This window comes from Plectropomus leopardus, unplaced genomic scaffold (assembly GCF_008729295.1).
Source record: "Plectropomus leopardus isolate mb unplaced genomic scaffold, YSFRI_Pleo_2.0 unplaced_scaffold2750, whole genome shotgun sequence".
Lineage (NCBI taxonomy): Eukaryota > Metazoa > Chordata > Actinopteri > Perciformes > Serranidae > Plectropomus > Plectropomus leopardus.
This window is the reverse complement of record NW_024629935.1, coordinates 1-21,310: the sequence shown is the minus strand read 5'-3', so window position 1 is coordinate 21,310 and position 21,310 is coordinate 1. Positions and strand designations below refer to the sequence as shown.

At 42.5% G+C, this 21,310-nt stretch overlaps 1 protein-coding gene and 4 pseudogenes across 1 annotated transcript; 2 read left to right on the top strand and 3 right to left on the bottom strand.

Moving 5' to 3' along the window:
• Positions 1 to 7: 7 nt before the first annotated feature.
• On the bottom strand, positions 8 to 1,504 carry LOC121937802 (protocadherin alpha-8-like; the record flags this gene model as incomplete). The annotated part of the gene is made up of 1 exon (XM_042481119.1): positions 8 to 1,504. A coding segment is annotated over exon 1 (1,497 nt), but the record flags the coding sequence as incomplete, so codon positions are not given.
• Positions 1,505 to 1,611: 107 nt separating this feature from the next.
• On the bottom strand, positions 1,612 to 5,086 carry LOC121937806 (annotated as a pseudogene).
• Positions 5,087 to 6,387: 1,301 nt separating this feature from the next.
• On the bottom strand, positions 6,388 to 8,499 carry LOC121937805 (annotated as a pseudogene).
• A 7,036-nt stretch (positions 8,500 to 15,535) lies between these two features.
• LOC121937804 lies at positions 15,536 to 18,569 on the top strand (annotated as a pseudogene).
• Positions 18,570 to 18,959: 390 nt separating this feature from the next.
• Positions 18,960 to 21,299, top strand: LOC121937807 (annotated as a pseudogene).
• Positions 21,300 to 21,310: the final 11 nt, after the last annotated feature.

Genomic DNA, 21,310 nt, shown 5'->3' with positions numbered 1-21,310 from the left:
CATGATATGAAATAGCTGCATTTTCATTCAAATCTTTGTCCGTTGCGCTTACAGAGAACACTGACGCTCCAGCAACGTTATTTTCTGACAGGTAAAACTGTAAGGGATTTTGGTCGAAATGTGGACTGTTATCATTTACATCTGATATCTGAATACTGAGAGTTTTAACAGAAGATAAGGGAGGTTCACCACAGTCGGTGGCTTTTATTGTTATTTCATAATGTGACACCTCCTCTCGATCCAGAAATCCATTTGTGACAACTGAATATATGTTCTCCTTATAGGAAGGTTTTAATTCAAAGGGCACATCACTCGATATATGTGAAATAATTTTTCCATTGACACCGGAATCTTTATCCCTTACACTAATGAGTGAAATAACTGTGCCAGGTTTTGAATCTTCAGACACTGTATTTGACAGTGATGTCACATGTATTTCCGGTGGATTATCGTTAACGTCTATTATCTTTATATTGACTCTGCACTCACCTGTTAGTGGAGGTGTTCCTTTATCTGATGCCTCAATGTCCACTTCAAAAAAATCGTTTTCTTCATAATCCACTATGCCTTTGACTCGAATTTCTCCAGTTACTCTGTCTAACTCAAAAATGTCATAGACTTTTTTCTTTAGAGTTTTACCAAGCCTGTATTCAGTTGCGCCATTGGTGCCTTCATCGGGATCCGTTGCATTCATTTTAAACACTGAAGTACCGAACGGAACGTTTTCTTTTATTTCAGTTTGATAAATCTCCTGACTAAATATTGGACGATTATCATTACTATCAAGAACAATAATAGAAATATTTAGTGTGCCTGCTTTTGGAGGTTTACCTCCATCAAAGGCTGTAACCAGCAGCGTGTGTTTGTTCTTTTGTTCTCTGTCTAACGATTTCTTCAGCACCAAATATGGTATTTTTCCCGCATCGGTCTGACGGATATTTACTTCAAAGTGTTCATTTGAAGTTAAAGTGTATGTACGAATAGAGTTAATTCCAGCATCAGGATCACGAGCAGTGTGCAGCTGAAATCGCTTTCCTGGCAGTGTATGCTCAGCAATTTCAAATATCTGTTCTTTTTCGGGGAAACTCGGAGAGTGGTCATTTACGTCAGTAATTTCCACAATGGCATAATGTATTTCCAAAGGATTTTCAACAAGGATTTTTAGCTCCATTAGGCATGCACCGCTGCCCTGACAGAGCTCCTCTCTGTCAATATGCTTGTGGACGTACAATTCCCCATTATTCTGGTTAACTTCAAAAATAGCGTCTTTACTTTCAGACACAACACGGAACCGTCGAGCAATCAAAGAGGTGATGTCAAGGCCAAGATCCTTCGCAGCATTTCCAACAACAGTTCCCTCTTTTACCTCTTCGGGAACAGAGTACCTTATCTGAGCCAAAGCCTGTTTTCCGAACAGCAGCAGTAGAGCCAAATAAAAAGCCAACCAGGCGCAGCCCTTTGTCCGAGTCTTATTGTCGATCCCCATCGTTATCCAAAAAGACATATACAGAGGAGCCGGTTACTTCGACGAACAATTATTCACTACCAGACCGCCGAGTGTCGCATATTTACTTAAAGCGAAGCATGATTCCATTAGCTGGTGCGTTTGATTCAAATACCCTCCTTGCTCTAGAAGGAAACAAAAGCCTTGCAAGGGGAGGGATGAAATCGTCTCTGGTTTCCTTATAAAATAGTGACACCCAGAGGTAATTAACAAAGTTTACTGCATATTCTACTAAAACAAGTTGTAAGTGGTGCATTTCTTTATAACGGGCGTACACATACGAAGGGGCTTTTTAATTAATCAATAAAATAATACTGTTTATGTTTTTCTGTGCTGTTCTGTAATATTGCATTTCTCTTTCATGGGTTTCAGCACCATTGACAGCAATAATCTATAGTCACACAACCTGTTCCTCTCATACAAATAGTTCGGTATTGAAACAACCAAGCCCATATTACTCCAACAAATAACAACAACTCTCAAAAATCACCCCGCATATTTCTGAATACAGGCTATATTCAATAAAAAGCCAAAAAAACAGGAGAGCTTCTTGAAACTAGTAATAGTACATCAAAGTACAAACAAGACGGTGCTCTTAGGCGAAGGGCATGAACAAATAGAAAAAAACAGGAAGGAACCAAGGCACTCGTCTTGAAGCAGAAGGTTAAAACGCCTTTATTCTATTTGCCAGTTCTAAAAGTAGAACTAGATTAAAAAACAATAGATACCTCAACGCGTTTCGGCGTCCAGCCTTCTTCAGGAGGTCAGACTATATTTACAGACAATGTTGTATTTCAGCACCATGGACAGCGCTCACAGTCTGATGGCAAGGACTGTTTTATAGAAAGAATGAGCTATTCTTGGCATTTCAGATATATTAGTATTATGGTTATGAGTGTGTATGTGCATGAACAAGAGAGACTATTATAATGACAGAGAGCGCACACCGTGGTTTTGTAGATTAAGTTATCTTCCCACATCCAGCATTTTGCGTCGTTGACTGCATTTTACGTTGCTTTTTATGTAAATGAGCCCCTCCCATGATAAACGAGATATTAGAGTGTGCGTTATATTTGGTACAGTTGTCTGTGCATGGGTTTTAGAAACACGATAAGAAGCAAGTTTTGAGCAAAGCACGAACAATAATCGCATGTTTGTACAATATTGCATAAAAGGCTATGTTTTTCAGGTCTTACCTCTTCAGATGTCCTCCTCCTGTCAGGTAACACCAAAGTATTCGCATGGCTGCCAGGGACTATAGTAGATCCTATACTCATTCTGGGTCCAACTAACATGTACCGTTTGTCTCCAGATCTGTACTGGATGCTGTGACACAGTGTCCCATCATAATTAGTCTCTTGTAGATATTTAGAAGTATAGTCTGTGGATTTGGAGCACTGCATTGCAATCAGCACGATGATACTGATGATAAAAAGTACAGAAACTGAGCCCAAAGTTATCATCAGATAAAATGTAAATTGTCCTCCTCGTCAACTTTAGTTGCACTTTTAACATCAGCAGCAAAAGCCTCTTTGGGCTCTACAAGTTTGACAATGACAGTAGCTGTTGCTGAGAGTGAAACATTGCCATTGTCTTTGACCAGTATGACCAGTTTATGCTCAGCCTCGTCTGTCTCTGTGAATGAGCGAAGTGTTCTGATCTGTCCTGTATAGCGGTCCAAACCAAAGAGACTGTGGTCAGTAACTTCCTGCAGTGAAAAGAGTAACCAGCCGTTATATCCTATATCAGCGTCATAGGCTCTGACTTTAGTCACCAAGTGTCCTGCGTTGACATTGCGGGGAATCTCCTCCACACCTTCAGCAGAACCGTTGGAGCTGACTGGATACAGGATGACTGGAGCGTTGTCGTTCTGATCCAGATATGAACACGTTCACTGTGACGTTGTTGCTTAGTGACGGAGTTCCAGAATCTGTGGCGACAACTTGGAACTGGAAAGTTTTCAGAGTTTCAAAGTCGAAACTTTTTAGCGCCAAAATATCTCCAGTTTCAGAGTTAATATTTAAAAATGAGGTCAATTTGTTATCTCCGCTTGCTTCCCTGAAAATATGATATGAAATTAGAGCATTATCCATTTCATCACGATCAGAGGCTTTTACCGAAAATACAGAAGCTCCGGGGTTGTTATTTTCGGTGATATAAAAAACATAGGGGCTTAATAAAAACTCTGGATTGTTGTCATTTACATCTGAAACTGTGACGCTGATGGTCTTTTCCGTTGAAAACGCCGGGTCACCTGTGTCTTTTGCAACAATTGTGACATCATATTGGGAAATTATTTCCCTGTCCAACTGTGAACTGGTTACCACAGCGTACATGTTTTCTTGCAGTGATGGAGATAAAGTAAACGGCACTTCTTTTTTGATTGCGCAAATGACTTTGCCATTTATGCCGGAGTCTAAATCATAACACTAATCAGGGCTACTGTAGTTCCTGTCTTTGAGTCTCCTTGATAGAGCTAGAAAAAGATGTCACGTCTATCTCAGGTGCGTTATCATTAACATCAATGACACAGTTATCATAACACTTCTTTTCAGTTGTTAGAGGAGCCTGTGCCCCTTTATCAGATGCCTGAATGTCAATTTCATAACTTTTGCTTTCCTCGAAGTCTATCTTACGGTTACTTTAATTTCACCAGTGTTTGCGTCGATGCTAAACAAATCCATTAACTTTGAATCGACTTCCTTACCAAATGAGTATATTACCTCACCATTTGCACCATGGTCAAAATCTGTTGCATTTACCTGAATACGTCAGTAACAACCTGGGAACGTTTTCTTTAAGAGTGGCAGAGTAAAACTCTTTAGTAAACACTGGGGAGTTATCATTAACATCTAGCACATCCACAATTATCTCTGTAATGCCAGGACTTGGCCGGTTTTCCTCCATCAGCGGCTGTTAGACGTAACTTATGTTTTCCGCTGTTTCTCTATCCAACTGTTTCTGCAGAACTAAAAATGGTACCTTTCGGTCCTCGCCTCTATCCTTCACATCTAATCTAAAATAATCGTTATGGCTGAGTTTGTTATTGCTGAATGGAGAACTGACCTACGTCGGGGTCGCGCGCAGCCTGTAGTTGAAATCTCGCCCTGGTAAGGCCGACTCAGAGATGTCAAGCCTTTTTCTCTTTTTCAGGAAAAACAGGCGAGTGATCATTTATATCAAGTATTTCACTGCCACATAATGGATCTCCAGTGGGTTTTCTAGCACGGTTTTAAGATTGATCAAACATGGGCTGGTCGGTCGCACACCTCCTCTCTGTCTATCCTTCTTTTCACATACAAGATACCATCATTTTGATTCACTTGAAACAGGGGCTCATTTGAGCCTGCTACAATGCGATATCCCCTGTCTTGAGTGCACTTTGTCTAGTCCCAAATCCTTAGCTATATTCCCCACGACGGTTTCATCTTGAACCTCCTCAGCTATCGAATATCTGATCTGTGCATAAGCTCCGCTCCATAAAAGATCAAAACAACCATGAAGACAATCCAGTACTGTCTCTCCCTCCACGCTTTGCGTCCTCTTTGTTCCATGACTTGACGGTGATGAAGAACAGTCCATTCACTACGTCCTGATATCAATGAGACTTAACGCCTCATGTTTCTAAACGATGTCCAACGTCTGTTTTAAACAGAAACTGGTAAAAATAAAAACACTCGTTGCTGCGATCACGATACGTTCGTAAGTATGCTGCTGTTCGAGTAAAATGCAAGTGCTCAGTCGAAATAAAGCTCGTGACGTAAAGGGCTGCTAGATCCACAAAATCACTGAACTACACTGACACCAGCGTTTGAAATAGTAACTCACACAAATTCCAATCGTTAAGTGCTCAGAGAAAAGGAAGCCCACATAGACATAGCCTGAGTTTTTTGAAAGAGTGTAAAGTCTTCAGCACAGTGTCTAATCTTGGCCTTTCTATTTGCATTTCAGGTAGACTAAGAAGGATAGACACTGAATGATATCACTCTAACACTTAACTCACTGCATTGCATGCATTTGATACAAGCACCATTCAAATATTAAAAAGCGCATCGCAAACGCGCCACCATCACAACAAATGAAGCTGCTGTCAAATATGTTGTAGTACAAAGTAAAAGGAACCATAGAGTTTTGTACCGTTTTAAAAGACATTGTTAGCAAGATGTAGAGAGACAGTAAAGGCTAGAGGGTTTTTTTCTCTCGCTAATTGTTGAAAAAAAAAACGTATCACACCAAATGAGGGGAAAATCTTGCTAAACATTAATTGTGCCTTTCAAGGTTTAGCAGTTTTCAAAATCAGCACATGTAATACGTTGATTCATACTGCCCATATAGCCTCAATGTTATTGTCAATGACATTTCAGTGAAAGTTGACTGCTGATTTATTTTTAAAACTATACAACTATACCCGATTGGTGGGATTATGGGCTAAGAAAACACTTCTGTTTCATACCACTTAAAAAAATATCTGCAATTTTTTCCCCGAATTTCACAACTTCAGCACTTCGGACAGCGACAACGGGATTTTGTACAAGAATAAAGTGCTGTTACCGAATAACGTCAAACAACCACGCAAATACGTTTTAGGCTCACCTTATACAGTCAAATCCACTAACTTTTATAGCCATATAGTTGTTGAACATCACAAAAGGTCTCACGTAAAAAAAAACAAAAAAAACGTAGTCATTAATTAATTCATCAATCAATTGGAATAAATGAAAAAGCAACAGGCACTCCCTAGTCATTGGTACTTATGTGTACAATTCTAATACCATAAAAATTAAATAATATTCAACTACTCTGACGTAGGTCTTGGACAATGCTTTGAACACAGCTAAGTGTGCTTCGTGCATTCAGAAACAGCCTTAAACAATTGATCTTTCTTACTCACCAGATGTCCTCCTCCTGTCAGGGAGCACTAGTGTGTTCGCATGGCTGCCAGGGACTATAGTAGATCCTATACTCATTCTGGGTCCAACTAACATGTACCGTTTGTCTCCAGATCTGTACTGGATGCTGTGACACAGTGTCCCATCATAATTAGTCTCTTGTAGATATTTAGAAGTATAGTCTGTGGATTTGGAGCACTGCATTGCAATCAGCACAATGATACTGATGATGAAAAAGCACAGAAACTGAGCCCAAAGTTATCATCAGGTAAAAAGTAACATTGTCCTCCTCGTCAACTTTAGTTGCACTTTTAACATCAGCAGCAAAAGCCTCTTTGGGCTCCACAAGTTTGACAATGACAGTAGCTGTGGCTGAGAGTGAGACGTTGCCATTGTCTTTGACCAGTATGACCAGTTTATGCTCAGCCTCGTCTGTCTCTGTGAAATGAGCGAAGTGTTCTGATCTGTCCTGTATAGCGGTCCAAACCAAAGAGACTGTGGTCAGTAACTTCCTGCAGTGAAAAGAGTAACCAGCCGTTATATCCTATATCAGCGTCATAGGCTCTGACTTTAGTCACCAAGTGTCCTGCGTTGACATTGCGGGGAATCTCCTCCACACCTTCAGCAGAACCGTTGGAGCTGACTGGATACAGGATGACTGGAGCGTTGTCGTTCTGATCCAGAATGAACACGTTCACTGTGACGTTGTTGCTTAGTGACGGAGTTCCAGAATCTGTGGCGACAACTTGGAACTGGAAAGTTTTCAGAGTTTCAAAGTCGAAACTTTTTAGCGCGGAAATTTGTCCATTTTCACCGTTAACATTTAGGAAGGATGTAAACAAATGTTCTCCAACTTTGTCCCTTGCTATATGATACGAAATAAGTAAGCATTACTACCCTCGTCGGTCGCGTCACGGGCTGTCACTGATAAAACAGACGCTCCCGGGTTGTTATTCTTCTGCATGTTATGTAGAAAGTATAGGATTCTGTGAAAACACTGGGCTGTTGTCATTCACATCTGATACAGCAATATTTATAGTTTTTTCTGATGATAAGGAAGGTTCACCTGCGGTCTTTCCTACAATTTATTGTTTACAGTATATTGGGGATTGCTTGTTCTCGATCCAAAAGGCCGTTTTGTGACCAACAGAAGAATACATGTTCATTCTTAAAGATGGGGGGTTTTAGCGAAAAAGGAAGATCTTGGCTTATGTATAGCTACATAATTTTCCGTTGAGACCAGAGTCTGAATCTTTTACACTAATCAAGGCCACTGGTGGTTCCTGGTTTTGAATCTTCCGGCAGCGCAGTGTGAAAAAGATGTCACTTCAAGCTCTGGTTCGTTATCTCATTTATGTCAGCAATATGTATAATAACGCTTTTTTCCGTTTTAGCTAGTGTAGCCTAACGACATCCTTGTCGGATGCCTGAATATCAATTTCGTATCTGATACATTCTTCGTAATCTATGGACCCTGCTACCGTGATTTAATCCGGTCACTGAATTTAAATCAAAACGTGCACGTGCCTGCGAATCCATCGTCATTGCCAAATGAATACTACCAACTTCCCATTTTGAGCCTTCTATCCAAATCTGTTGCAGATTCACTTGAATCACAGTTGTTAGGTACACAAGAGGGGAATTTTCTTTTAACTGCTTGGTGGTATAGATGACTCCTGGGTGAAAACTGGGGGTTGTCATTGAAAGGAAACATCAATAATTATTGTTGTTATGTTACCGCAGATCGTGGAGGTTTACAAATCCATCAGTGGTGTCAGAAGTAATACATGGGTCTTGGCAGATTCTCTATCAAGGGGCACAGTTTTGAAGACTTAAACTTGGAGGAGTTTTACGATCCTCACCACGATCTTTCACCTCTAAGCGAAAAATGTTCATCTGATCAACTTATACTGCTGAACGATAATGACATCCACTATCTGCAGAACACGCGCAGCTTGTAGCTGAAATCTTGCTCCTGGTTAATGCAGATGTCGGAAATCTCTAAATCAGCTTTTCATTTTCTGTGAACCTTGGAGCGTTGTCGTTAACTCTTGAGAATCTCCATGCTACGTAGTGCACCTCCAGTGGCTTTTCTAACACGGCATTTTAAGTCGATTTTTCCGCCAAACCTTGCTTCGCTCACAAAATCACCTCCTCTCTGTCGATTTTTCTGTTCACATACAAGATCCCATCGTCTGATTTACTCGAAAAGGTGGGTTGGGGCTCTGTCGTTACCGTACACAATCCACGGTACCCCTCTTCTTTCATGGGTCTAAATATCAACACCAAATCCTTCGCATTATTTCAACTTTAGGACTTCCTTCTTTTATTTCTTTCGGAGATGGATTATCGCAATTGCCCACGAAGTACTCGAATCCAAAACGTTACAAAAACGTAATGTTGGCCAACCCACTTCTGTCTCCCTGGATCTCTCCAATGTTATGCCGTCCTCCTGTATCCATGATGTGAGCCTGAAAGTATTACAAAAAAAATCTATTGGAAACAGCTATTCCTCGCAATATAAAATGCTAGGATATCCCTTGTGACATTTGTTGTCACAATCCTAGTGCCACTGTTCCACCAGATTTAATTTGAGCATTATTAAAGCTAATTTATGTATTCAAGCCGTTCAGCGGGTATTCGCAGTCTGTCTTTGTGTTTTTTTGACTTTATACAGGGCTTTGCAAGGGGGATGGACTCCTATCATTCTCATATCCTGGAAAGAGAAACATCGGTCTGAAGGCATTTATTTGTTATTACACTGACAAAGACCATGGCATACGTCCTCTGCTTCAATCAAACAATCAATTGTCAAGTATTCCCAGATCTGTGGAAAAGAGGCTATATTCCCAACAGCTGACGTTACATTGTGCATCTTATAGTTGGTCGCATTCGGATACATAAGAGATTCAGCTGTTAAGCTGATGCTCTGAAGAAAATAACAATGAACCAAAACGCGAGTAAATGTTTATCCCCTTCGCCATGCCTCGTCCTGATATGCCTTTCATGTTTTGGTGGTAATAAATAAACAAATCCAAATCCAACACCTCCCCAGCACACTCCACATGTCAGCTTTACTTGCGGGTTCTACCATGAGGACAATGCAGATAGCCATGGAGCACAAAATCTATGTATTTCAGTCTCTGAATGGTCTAACATTTACAAATTATGTCCATGGTCACCAATGAGATGTGTATGTTGCTACTACTCTACCCCGAGGCCGCCTAGCTGAAATACTTTGGTTCGTACCATGGACAGGAGGGGACAGGATTGCACTCAGTGACGGACAGGAATAACCATTGCCTTTAAAGTATACCTTTGAATATTGGCTTCAATAACATGTGATAATTGTGTAAAACTATTAACTCAATAAGCTTACCTTTAGCGTACTTTACTAAACCCATACTGCACAAGGTTGTATCAACTAAGTACTAATGCCCACCGCACCTTTGCTAATATACGTGAATGATGCGATAGAATGGGATTCTCTGTTTACATAAAATAGAATCAACCGAAAAGTATCAGTCATTTTGACGTAAAATAGCATGGTATATGAGGCAAGAGTGTTTTAATCTAAAATACCCGGCTTATGCGCTCTCTGTCATTATTATTGTCTCTTTGTTAATGCACAAAAGGCATTAAACACACGAATAAACTAATACCATACAGCTAAAAGGCGGCAAATGAAATAGATCCTCTGGGGGAAAGAGTCTTCAGGAATCTTCTATAAATACAAATCTCCAGTGCCATCACCTGTCAGCAACTGTCACTATGTGCTTTGTCGCTTACTGACATTGAGCTGGTAAAATAATAGTCTGACCATATTCTCATGGGGCTTGACCAGGAACCAGATATAGTTGTGATCCTATACTCATTCTGGGTCAAACTAACATTGTAACCCGTTTTAGTCTCCCAATTCTGATTAAAGGCTTTTTGTACCTCTGTGATTGCTTGTGACACAGTGTCCCATCATAATTCGTCTCTTCTAGATTATTTAGAAGTATAGTCTGTGGATGTTGGAACACTGAATTGCAATCAGACTCGATGATAACTGACTGTTGAAAAAATAAAAATGACAGAAACTGATTTACTCCAACGTTATATAAGGTTAAAAAGTTAACTTTGGCACTCCTCGTTCAAACTTTAGTTTGCAATTTTAAAATCCGTAATCAGCAGCAAAAAAAAGTCCTCTTGGGCTCCACACGTTTGACATGACAGTTGGCTGTTGCTGAGAATGTGAGGTACGTTGCGCATTGTCTTGACCAGTCTTCAATGACCGAGTTTATGGCTCAGCCTCGTATGCCTCTCTGTGAATGACGAAGATGTTCTGATCTGTCCTGTATAGAGCGTTGTCCAAACCCAATGAAGAGACTATGTGGTACAGTAACTCCTGCTTGTGAAAACATAACCAGCCGTATTATTTTATATGTCACAGCGTTCATAAGGCTCTGGACTTAAGCCACCAAGTCCTGTCCTGCGTTGACATCTGCGGGGAGGAATCTCCTCCACATTGGTTCTAGCAGAACCGTATGCGAGGCTGACTGGATTACAGGATGACTAAGGAGCTGTCATATCGTTCTAGGAAACCAGAGGACGGATTTCATCCCTCCCCCTGTGCAAGGCTGTTGTACTTCCTCTGTGATTAGCGGCGCAACCCGGAGGGTAGGAGTTTGATACTGTTTGCTGGGGCGATCAGACTTGAAATGCGAATCATGGGTCGCTTTAGTGTGCATTATGCGAGCAACACGGTTGGTAGCGGCGTATTGTAATTAAGTTGTTCATCGAAGTATCCGTGCTCTCTGGTGTATAATGTACTTTTTAGGATTTCGATGGGAGATCGGGGGAATAAAGACTCGGTAAGCAATAGGACAATGAAGCCTGGGTTTTTCGGGGGCGCTTTGTGAATTTGCTAGTTCACTGCTGCTGTTCGGATGATTACGTTTACAGGCTTTAGGGATCAGATAAGGTGGGCTCTGTTTCCCGAAAGAGCGTAAAAGAGGGAAACTGTTAGTTGGATATGTTGCGAAGGATCTTGGGCTCTTGGGTGGCATCACCTCTTTGGAGGTTGCTCGCACGGTTCCGTAGCATTATTAGGTCTGATAAGTTAAAGGGACGGCGGGTGATTGTTCGAAGTATTTTAGAGATGGATTTGGTGATAATAGTACGCGCCACAAGCATGTGTAGCAAGAGGGGGTAGGAGACTCCCTGGGGTGGAGGGGCTGACGGTGGGGATGCCTAATGGCTAAAAAATCGGCGGTGTTGTAAAATTCCTTCTGGAAATACAATATGCCATTGTAGAAATTGGTGACGGTAAATGGGGCCACCTCTCGATTTCCCCGAAAATGAAACGGATATTTTGAAATTGCTGAGCATACACTGCACAGGAAAGCGATTTCAGCTGAAATGTCTTCGTGGGTCCGGGTGATTGGGGCGGGCAATTAAATCTAATTCGGTACATACACTTTAACACAAATGGATCACTGGGTGAAGGGGGGTGGGGGGGTGGGGGATGGCGGGGGGGGGCGGGGGGGGTGGGCGGGGGTGGGGTGCTGGGGGGGGGCGGGTGAGAGGGGGTGATACGGTCAGAAACTGAGGGGGTGGGGGGGTGGGGGGGGGGTTGGGGAGGGGGGGGGGGGGGGGGGGTGCGGGGGGGACGCTAAAATGTTTCTTTGGCGATTGGGGGGTTGGGGGGGTGCTGGGCGGACACAGGTGGCATTTACGGGGGGGGGGGGGGTGGGGGGGGCAAAATGGGGGGGGGGGGAGGGGGGGGGGTGGTGGTGGGGGGGGGCTGGGGGGACGGGGGGGAGGGGGGGGGGGGGTGGGCGACCATGGGGGGGTGGGGGGGGGGGTGTAGGGGGGAGCGCTGGGGAGGGGGGGTCGGCGCCGTGGCGGGATCGGGGGAGGACACCGGGTGTGGTGGCGGGGGGGGGGGCAGTGGGGGGTTGGGTCGGGTAACGGGGGGCACCACCGGTTGGGGGCATTATGGGGGGGGTGGTGGGGGGTTTGGGTGGGGGGTTGGGGGCGTTTGGGGTGGTGGGGGGGGGGGGGGGGGGGGGGGGGGGGGGGGGGGGGGGGGGGGGGGGGCTGGGGGAGTTGGGGGGGGGGGGGGTGGGGGGGGGGGGGGGGGTGGGGGGGGGGGTGTGGTGGGGGGTGGGGGTGTCAAAATGGGGGTGGGGGATTCAATGGTGGGGTGGGGGGGGGGTGAGGGGGTGTCGGTGGGGGTAAAGGGGTTGGAGGGGGGGGGGGGGTGTGGGGTGGGGGGGTTGGGGGGGGGGCGGGGGGGGGGGGGGTGGGAGGGGGGGGGTGGGGGGGGGTTTGGAGGCCTCTATAAGGAGAACATGAGTTGGATTCAGTGTTGTACAGGGAGTATGGTTTCTGGTCGAGACAGGGTTTCAATTTCGATATAACAATAAAAGCAAGACTTGTGGTGATACCTCCCTTATTCATTATGTTATTAAAACTTCAGTTTTATATCAGATAATTCATTTAATGTCAAATGACTGTTACTGTTTACACACATTTCATTATACAACAAATCCCTTACAGGTTTTACCTGGCAGAAATATATAACGTTTGTGGAGCGTCAATGTATTATTAAGCGCAACGGACATAGATACAATGAAATCAATATGCAGATATTAAAAAAAATAACCATATCATGTTAAACTGAGAGACAAAAAACATAATGATGTATCAAACTTTCCACTATTATGTAAAAAAATCTGATAATGGGACAAAATTTTCGGCGCCTGAATAGTTTCGACTTTGAAAACTCTGAAGAAACTTTCCTGTATCGCAAGTCAGCTGCACATCAGATCATGCTGAGACTCGTCACAGGAGCATCATACAACACGTCAATGTGAAACGCAGTTCACTTCTGGACTCAAGATTCACGAGCATAACGACTCCATCATCCTGTATCAAGTCACGCGATATTTCTTTTACGGGGTCCTGTGCTGAAGGAGTGGATGGAGATTTTAACCATCCCTCAATGTCATACGCCGGACACTTGAGTAGACGGTAGAACGTCAGAGCCATATGACGCTGTTATAGCGAATATAACGGCTGGTTAGTACGTTTGTCAACTGACAGCTGACCTCAATTTAACTGTCCACAGTTATCTTTTGGTTTTTATGGATCGGCTTTTACTGGAGCAGATTATCAGAACACTTTCGCTATTCACTGATCGGACAGTACCGAGGCTGTGGCATAAAACTCGGTCTTACTGGTCAAAGACAATATGCGCAACGTTCTCAAATCTCAGACACAGTCTACATGTAATTAAGTCAAATTGTGAGAGCCCAATGTGGCATTTATGCTGATGATGTTAAATAGTGAAACTTAAAGTCTGACGTGGGAGGACAATGTTACATTTTACCTGATGATAACTTTGGGATCTGTTTCATGTACTTTTTATCATCACAATATAATACGTTGACCTGATTGCCTATGCAGTGCTTCCTGAAACTCCACAGACTAATACTTCTTAATATATCTTACATGAGGGACTAATTATGATGGGACCACCGGGTCACAGCACTCAAGTTAAGGTCTGGAGTACATTACGACTACATGTATAGTTGGGAACAAAGATGAGTATATGGATCTAACTTTAGTACCTGGCAGCCATGCGAACAACACTAGTGCTCCCTGATCAGGAGGGGAGGGCTTCTGGTCGAGCGTTAAGATAGTAGTTTGGACTCTTTTCACTTGTAACTATTTTTAATCCCATTTAAAGTTTTTATGCTCAACTATTTAGTCTAAATTTTGTTATAGAAAGAGACACATTGGTGTTTCTTATTGCGGTTTTAATCAATGCTGACTGTGATGTGCTGTCCATAGCATGCTTGATCTATTTTCAATTGGGGGCGGCGTGTACCTTGTTTTTTGATTGCTAGGTTATGCGGCAATCCATATTAATCGCAATTAGGACTGGTTATGAAGCAGGTGAGTTACATTTCTTTTGGAGAACATTAAGAAAAGGTTTATTTCTTAGAGAATGTGTTTGCTGAATGGTGTACAGGAATGTCAATTCCTTAACACATTAAATTCTGAGCATTAGTTGTGCCAATGAACACTGGTGGTTATACGAACGTAGTGACAGCCTGGTCTCAGTCCGTGTATGCTAAATACCAGATTTTCAGGCTAGTCCTCATTGTTTGGCAAAAGGCTATTTTCTGCAACTTATGATGCTACCGGTTTTAATTGGTAATTCATCGTCAAGATAGAATATGTCTCCTATCCACGTGCCGCTATAAATCCAGCTTTCAACACAATGCATTTTTCATTGTGCTATATGATGAAGGCTCAATGTTGCCTGTTGTCATGTGAGTGGCCGCTGATGGCATCACTTATGTTATAATCGTTTTCGGATTCTTGCAAGCCACTTGTGGGAGATGAGTATACAGTTGCGTTTGATTTGTCCACACAGAACTGCAATGTGTGGCAATCTGGTTCACATCAAGTCATTCAGTGCACAGTAGAAAATAATCCCTTCACATTGGGTATGTGTAAACCATAGCCTCTAGACCAGGCACTCACGGTTAAAGTTCAAAAAAACATCATTCGCCAGAAACCGAATACCGCTGATTTTGTTCTTACACGATTTTTTCCGCCATACAAACCTGAATCGAATTGTATGGTTGGAACTGTGGCTTCTTTAAAACCAACAGGGATATGTGAAAATAGGACTTTTTTAGCATTCACTTGCGTAGTGTGAGTAAGCTGTTTCGATTAAGATCCTTTTTGTTATCTGTTCATATTCAGGGATCGATGGAACATAAGCGCGGAAGGCAGACATGGAGAGAGCGGAAGCAGAGTGGGTTTGCCTTACATTATGGGCTTTTTGGTAACGATTTTGGAGGTCGAGCTTCGGGCAATTGCGATATTCCATCTCGAGTGAAATAAAGAGAGGAACCGCTGTTGGAATATTAGACGAAGGATTTGGGTTGATAGGATTGATAGGACCACACATACTGAATGAAGGGGGTGGGGTAACCGTATTGCTGTGTACGGCTAACGACAGAGCCACCTTTTCGAGTAAATCCAGGACGATGGGATCCTTGTATATGTGAACAGATAAATCAGACAGGAGAGGAGGTTTGTGTAGAGCGGATGCAAGGTTGTTAATCGATAAACCTTAAAAGCCGTGTTAGAAAAGCCACTGGAGGTGCACTAATGTAGCAGTGGAGTTCTCGATGTTTAACGACAACGCTCCCAAGTTTGTTCACAGAAAAATGAAAAGCTGTTAGAGATTTACGAATCTGCTATTACCAGGAGCAAGATTTCAGCTACAAGCTGCGCATGATGCAGATAGTGGATCATTATCCGTTCAAAGCAGTATAAGTTTGAGTTCAGAATGAACATTTTCGCCTTAGAGGTGAAAGATCGAGGTGAGGATCGTAAAAGTGCTCCATGTTTCAATTCTTCAAAAGCCCCTTAGATAGAGTAATCTGCTGCCAAGATCCCACGGTATACTTCTGACAGCCACTGAATGGAGGTAAACATCACGATTCTAGCGTAACATGGACAATAAATTATTGGATGTTTCCAGATGTCAATGACAACCCCCCAGTTTTCACCCAGGAGTCATATTACCGTGCAGTAAAGAAATTCATCCCTCTTGGTCAACTGTAGATTCAATGTAAATGCAACAAGATTTGGATGAAGGCTCAACATGGTGATAGTGTATATTCATTAGGCAATGACGTGGATTAGTAAGGCACGTGCACGTGTTTGATTTAATTTCAGTGACCGCGTGAGAAAAGTCTCGTTAGCAGGGGTCCATAGATTTTACGAAGAATGTAGCAGATACGAAATTGATGTATTCAAGGGCATCCGACAAGGGTGCTGGCTACACTAGCTTACGGAAAAAAAGCGTTTATTTATACATATTGCATGACATTGAAATGATATTGACGAACCAGAGCTTGTTAAGTGACATCTTTTCACCTGCGCTGCCGGATGAAATTCAAAACAGGAACACAGTGGCCTTGATTAGCATGTTAAAAGATTCAGACTCAGGTCTCAAACGGAAAAGTTATGTTTGTACAATAGTCCAAGATCTTCCTTTTTCGCTCACCCCATCTTTACAAGAATGACATGTATTCTTTGGTAACAAAAGTCGCCTTTTGGATCGAGAACAGCAACCCCAATATACTGTAACAATTGTAGGAAGAGACGCAGGTGAACCATCCTTATCATCAGAAAAAACTATAAATATTGCTGTGTCAGATGTGAATGACAACAGCCCAGTGTTTTCACAGAATCCGTATACTTTCTACATAACTGAGAATAACAACCCAGGAGCGTCTGTGTTTTATCAGTGACAGCCCGTGACGACGACGAGGGTAGTAATGCTCTTATTTCGTATCATATAGCAAGGGACAGAGTTGGAGAACATTTGTTTACATCCTTCCTAAATGTTAACGGTGAAAATGGACAAATTTCCGCGCTAAAAAGTTTCGACTTTGAAACTCTGAAAACTTTCCAGTTCCAAGTTGTCGCCACAGATTCTGGAACTCCGTCACTAAGCAACAACGTCACGGTGAACGTGTTCATTCTGGATCAGAACGACAACGCTCCAGTCATCCTGTATCCAGTCAGCTCCAACGGTTCTGCTGAAGGTGTGGAGGAGATTCCCCGCAATGTCAACGCAGGACACTTGGTGACTAAAGTCAGAGCCTATGACGCTGATATAGGATATAACGGCTGGTTACTCTTTTCACTGCAGGAAGTTACTGACCACAGTCTCTTTGGTTTGGACCGCTATACAGGACAGATCAGAACACTTCGCTCATTCACAGAGACAGACGAGGCTGAGCATAAACTGGTCATACTGGTCAAAGACAATGGCAACGTCTCACTCTCAGCCACAGCTACTGTCATTGTCAAACTTGTGGAGCCCAAAGAGGCTTTTGCTGCTGATGTTAAAAGTGCAACTAAAGTTGACGAGGAGGACAATGTTACTTTTTACCTGATGATAACTTTGGGCTCAGTTTCTGTGCTTTTCATCATCAGTATCATTGTGCTGATTGCAATGCAGTGCTCCAAATCCACAGACTATACTTCTAAATATCTACAAGAGACTAATTATGATGGGACACTGTGTCACAGCATCCAGTACAGATCTGGAGACAAACGGTACATGTTAGTTGGACCCAGAATGAGTATAGGATCTACTATAGTCCCTGGCAGCCATGCGAACACACTAGTGCTCCCTGACAGGAGGAGGACATCTGGTGAGGTAAGAAAGATCAATTGTTTAAGGCTGTTCTGAATGCACGAAGCACACTTAGCTGTGTTCAAAGCATTGTCCAAGACCTACGAGTCAGAGTAGTTGAATATTATTTAATTTTGTATTAGAATTGTACACATAAGTACCAATGACTAGGGGAGTGCCTGTTGCGTTTTCATTTATTCCAATTGATTGATGAATTAATTAATGACTACGTTTTTTGTTTTTTTTTACGTGAGACCTTTGTGATGTTCAACAACTATATGGCTATAAAAGTTAGTGGATTTGACTGTATAAGGTTGAGCCTAAAACGTATTTGCGTGGTTGTTGACGTTATTCGGTAACAGCACTTTATTCTTGTACAAAATCCCGTTTGTCGCTGTCCGAAGTGCTGAAGTTGTGAAATTCGGGAAAAATTTGCAGATATTTTTTTAAGTGGTATGAAACAGAATGTTTTCTTAGCCCATAATCCACCAATCGGTTATAGTTGTATAGTTTTTAAAAATAAAATCAGCAGTCAACTTTCACTGAAATGTCATTGACAATAACATTGATGGCTATATGGGCAGTATGAATCAACGTATTACATGTGCTGAGTTTGAAAACTGCTAAACCTTGAAAGGCACAATTAATGTTTAGCAAGATTTTCCCTCATTTGGTGTGATACGTTTTTTTCAACAATTAGCGAGAGAAAAAAACCCTCTAGCCTTTACTGTCTCTCTACATCTTGCTAACAATGTCTTTTAACGGTTACAAACTCTATGGTTCCTTTTACTTTGTACTACAACATATTTGACAGCAGCTTCATTTGTTGTGATGGTGGCGCGTTTGCGATGCGCTTTTTAATATTTGAATGGTGCTTGTATCAAATGCATGCAATGCAGTGAGTTAAGTGTTAGAGTGATATCATTCAGTGTTCTATCCTTCTTAGTCTACCTGAAATGCAAATAGAAAGGCCAAGATTAGACACTGTGCTAAAGACTTTACACTCTTTCAAAAACTCAGGCTATGGTGGGGCTTCCTTTTCTCTGAGCACTTAACGATTGGAATTTGTGTGAGTTACTATTTCAACGCTGGGTGTCAGTGTAGTTCAGTGATTTTGTGGATCTAGCAGCCCTTTACGTCACGAGCTTTATTTCGATTGAGCACTTGCATTTTACTCGAACAGCAGCATACTTACGAACGTATCGTGATCGGCAGCAACGAGTGTGTTTTATTTTTACCAGTTTCTGTTAAAACAGACGTTGGACATCGTTTAGAAACATGAGGCGTTAAGTCTCATTGATATCAGGACGTAGTGAATGGACTGTTCTTCATCACCGTCAAAGTCATGGAACAAAGAGGACGCAAAGCGTGGAGGGAGAGACAGTACTGGATTGTCTTCATGGTTGTTTTGGATCTTTTATGGAGCGGAGCTTATGCACAGATCAGATATTCGATAGCTGAGGAGGTTCAAGATGAAACCGTCGTGGGGAATATAGCTAAGGATTTGGGACTAGACAAGAGTGCACTCAAGGACAGGGGATATCGCATTGTAGCAGGCTCAAGTGAGCCCCTGTTTCAAGTGAATCAAAATGATGGTATCTTGTATGTGAAAAGAAGGATAGACAGAGAGGAGGTGTGCGACCGGACCAGCCCATGTTTGATCAATCTTAAAACCGTGCTAGAAAACCCACTGGAGATCCATTATGTGGGCAGTGGAAATACTGATATAAATGATCACTCGCCTGTTTTTCCTGAGAAAGAGAAAAGGCTTGACATCTTTGAGTCGGCCTTACCAGGGGCGAGATTTCAACTACAGGCTGCGCGCGACCCCGACGTAGGTCAGTTCTCCATTCAGCAATATAAACTCAGCCATAACGATTATTTTAGATTAGATGTGAAGGATAGAGGCGAGGACCGAAAGGTACCATTTTTAGTTCTGCAGAAACAGTTGGATAGAGAAACAGCCGGAAAACATAAGCTTACGTCTAACAGCCGCTGATGGAGGAAAACCGGCCAAGTCTGGCATTACAGAGATAATTGTGGATGTGCTAGATGTTAATGATAACTCCCCAGGTGTTTACCAACGAGTTTTATTCTGCCATGCTTAAAGAAAACGTTCCATTGGTACTGTCGTGATACAGGTAAATGCAACAGATTTTGACCAGGGTGCAAATGGTGAAATAATATATTCATTTGGTAAGGAAGTCGATTCAAAATTAATGGATTTGTTTAGCATCGACGCAAACACTGGTGAAATTAAAGTAACCGGTAAGATAGATTTCGAGGAAAGCAAAAGTTATGAAATTGACATTCAGGCGTCTGATAAGGGGCCAGTTCCTCTAACAACGGACAAAGTGTCACGATAACTGTCATTGATGTTAATGACAACGCACCTGAGATAGACGTGACATCATTTTCTAGCTCTATCAAGGAGGACTCAAAGACAGGAACTACAGTAGCCCTGATTAGTGTTAGTGATTTAGACTCCGGCATAAATGGCAAAGTCATTTGCGCAATCAAAAAGAAGTGCCGTTTACTTTATCTCCATCACTGCAAGAAAACATGTACGCTGTGGTAACAGTTCACAGTTGGACAGGGAAATAATTTCCCAATATGATGTCACAATTGTTGCAAAAGACACAGGTGACCCGCGTTTTCAACGGAAAAGACATCAGCGTCACAGTTTCAGATGTAAATGACAACAATCCAGAGTTTTTTATTAAGCCCCTATGTTTTTTATATCACCGAAAATAACAACCCCGGAGCTTCTGTATTTTCGGTAAAAGCCTCTGATCGTGATGAAATGGATAATGCTCTAATTTCATATCATATTTTCAGGGAAGCAAGCGGAGATAACAAATTGACCTCATTTTTAAATATTAACTCTGAAACTGGAGATATTTTGGCGCTAAAAAGTTTCGACTTTGAAACTCTGAAAACTTTCCAGTTCCAAGTTGTCGCCACAGATTCTGGAACTCCGTCACTAAGCAACAACGTCACAGTGAACGTGTTCATTCTGGATCAGAACGACAACGCTCCAGTCATCCTGTATCCAGTCAGCTCCAACGGTTCTGCTGAAGGTGTGGAGGAGATTCCCCGCAATGTCAACGCAGGACACTTGGTGACTAAAGTCAGAGCCTATGACGCTGATATAGGATATAACGGCTGGTTACTCTTTTCACTGCAGGAAGTTACTGACCACAGTCTCTTTGGTTTGGACCGCTATACAGGACAGATCAGAACACTTCGCTCATTCACAGAGACAGACGAGGCTGAGCATAAACTGGTCATACTGGTCAAAGACAATGGCAACGTCTCACTCTCAGCAACAGCTACTGTCATTGTCAAACTTGTGGAGCCCAAAGAGGCTTTTGCTGCTGATGTTAAAAGTGCAACTAAAGTTGACGAGGAAGACAACGTCACATTTTATCTGATGATAACTTTGGGCTCAGTTTCTGTACTTTTTATCATCAGTATCATCGTGCTGATTGCAATGCAGTGCTCCAAATCCACAGACTATACTTCTAAATATCTACAAGAGACTAATTATGATGGGACACTGTGTCACAGCATCCAGTACAGATCTGGAGACAAACGGTACATGTTAGTTGGACCCAGAATGAGTATAGGATCTACTATAGTCCCTGGCAGCCATGCGAACACACTAGTGCTCCCTGACAGGAGGAGGACATCTGG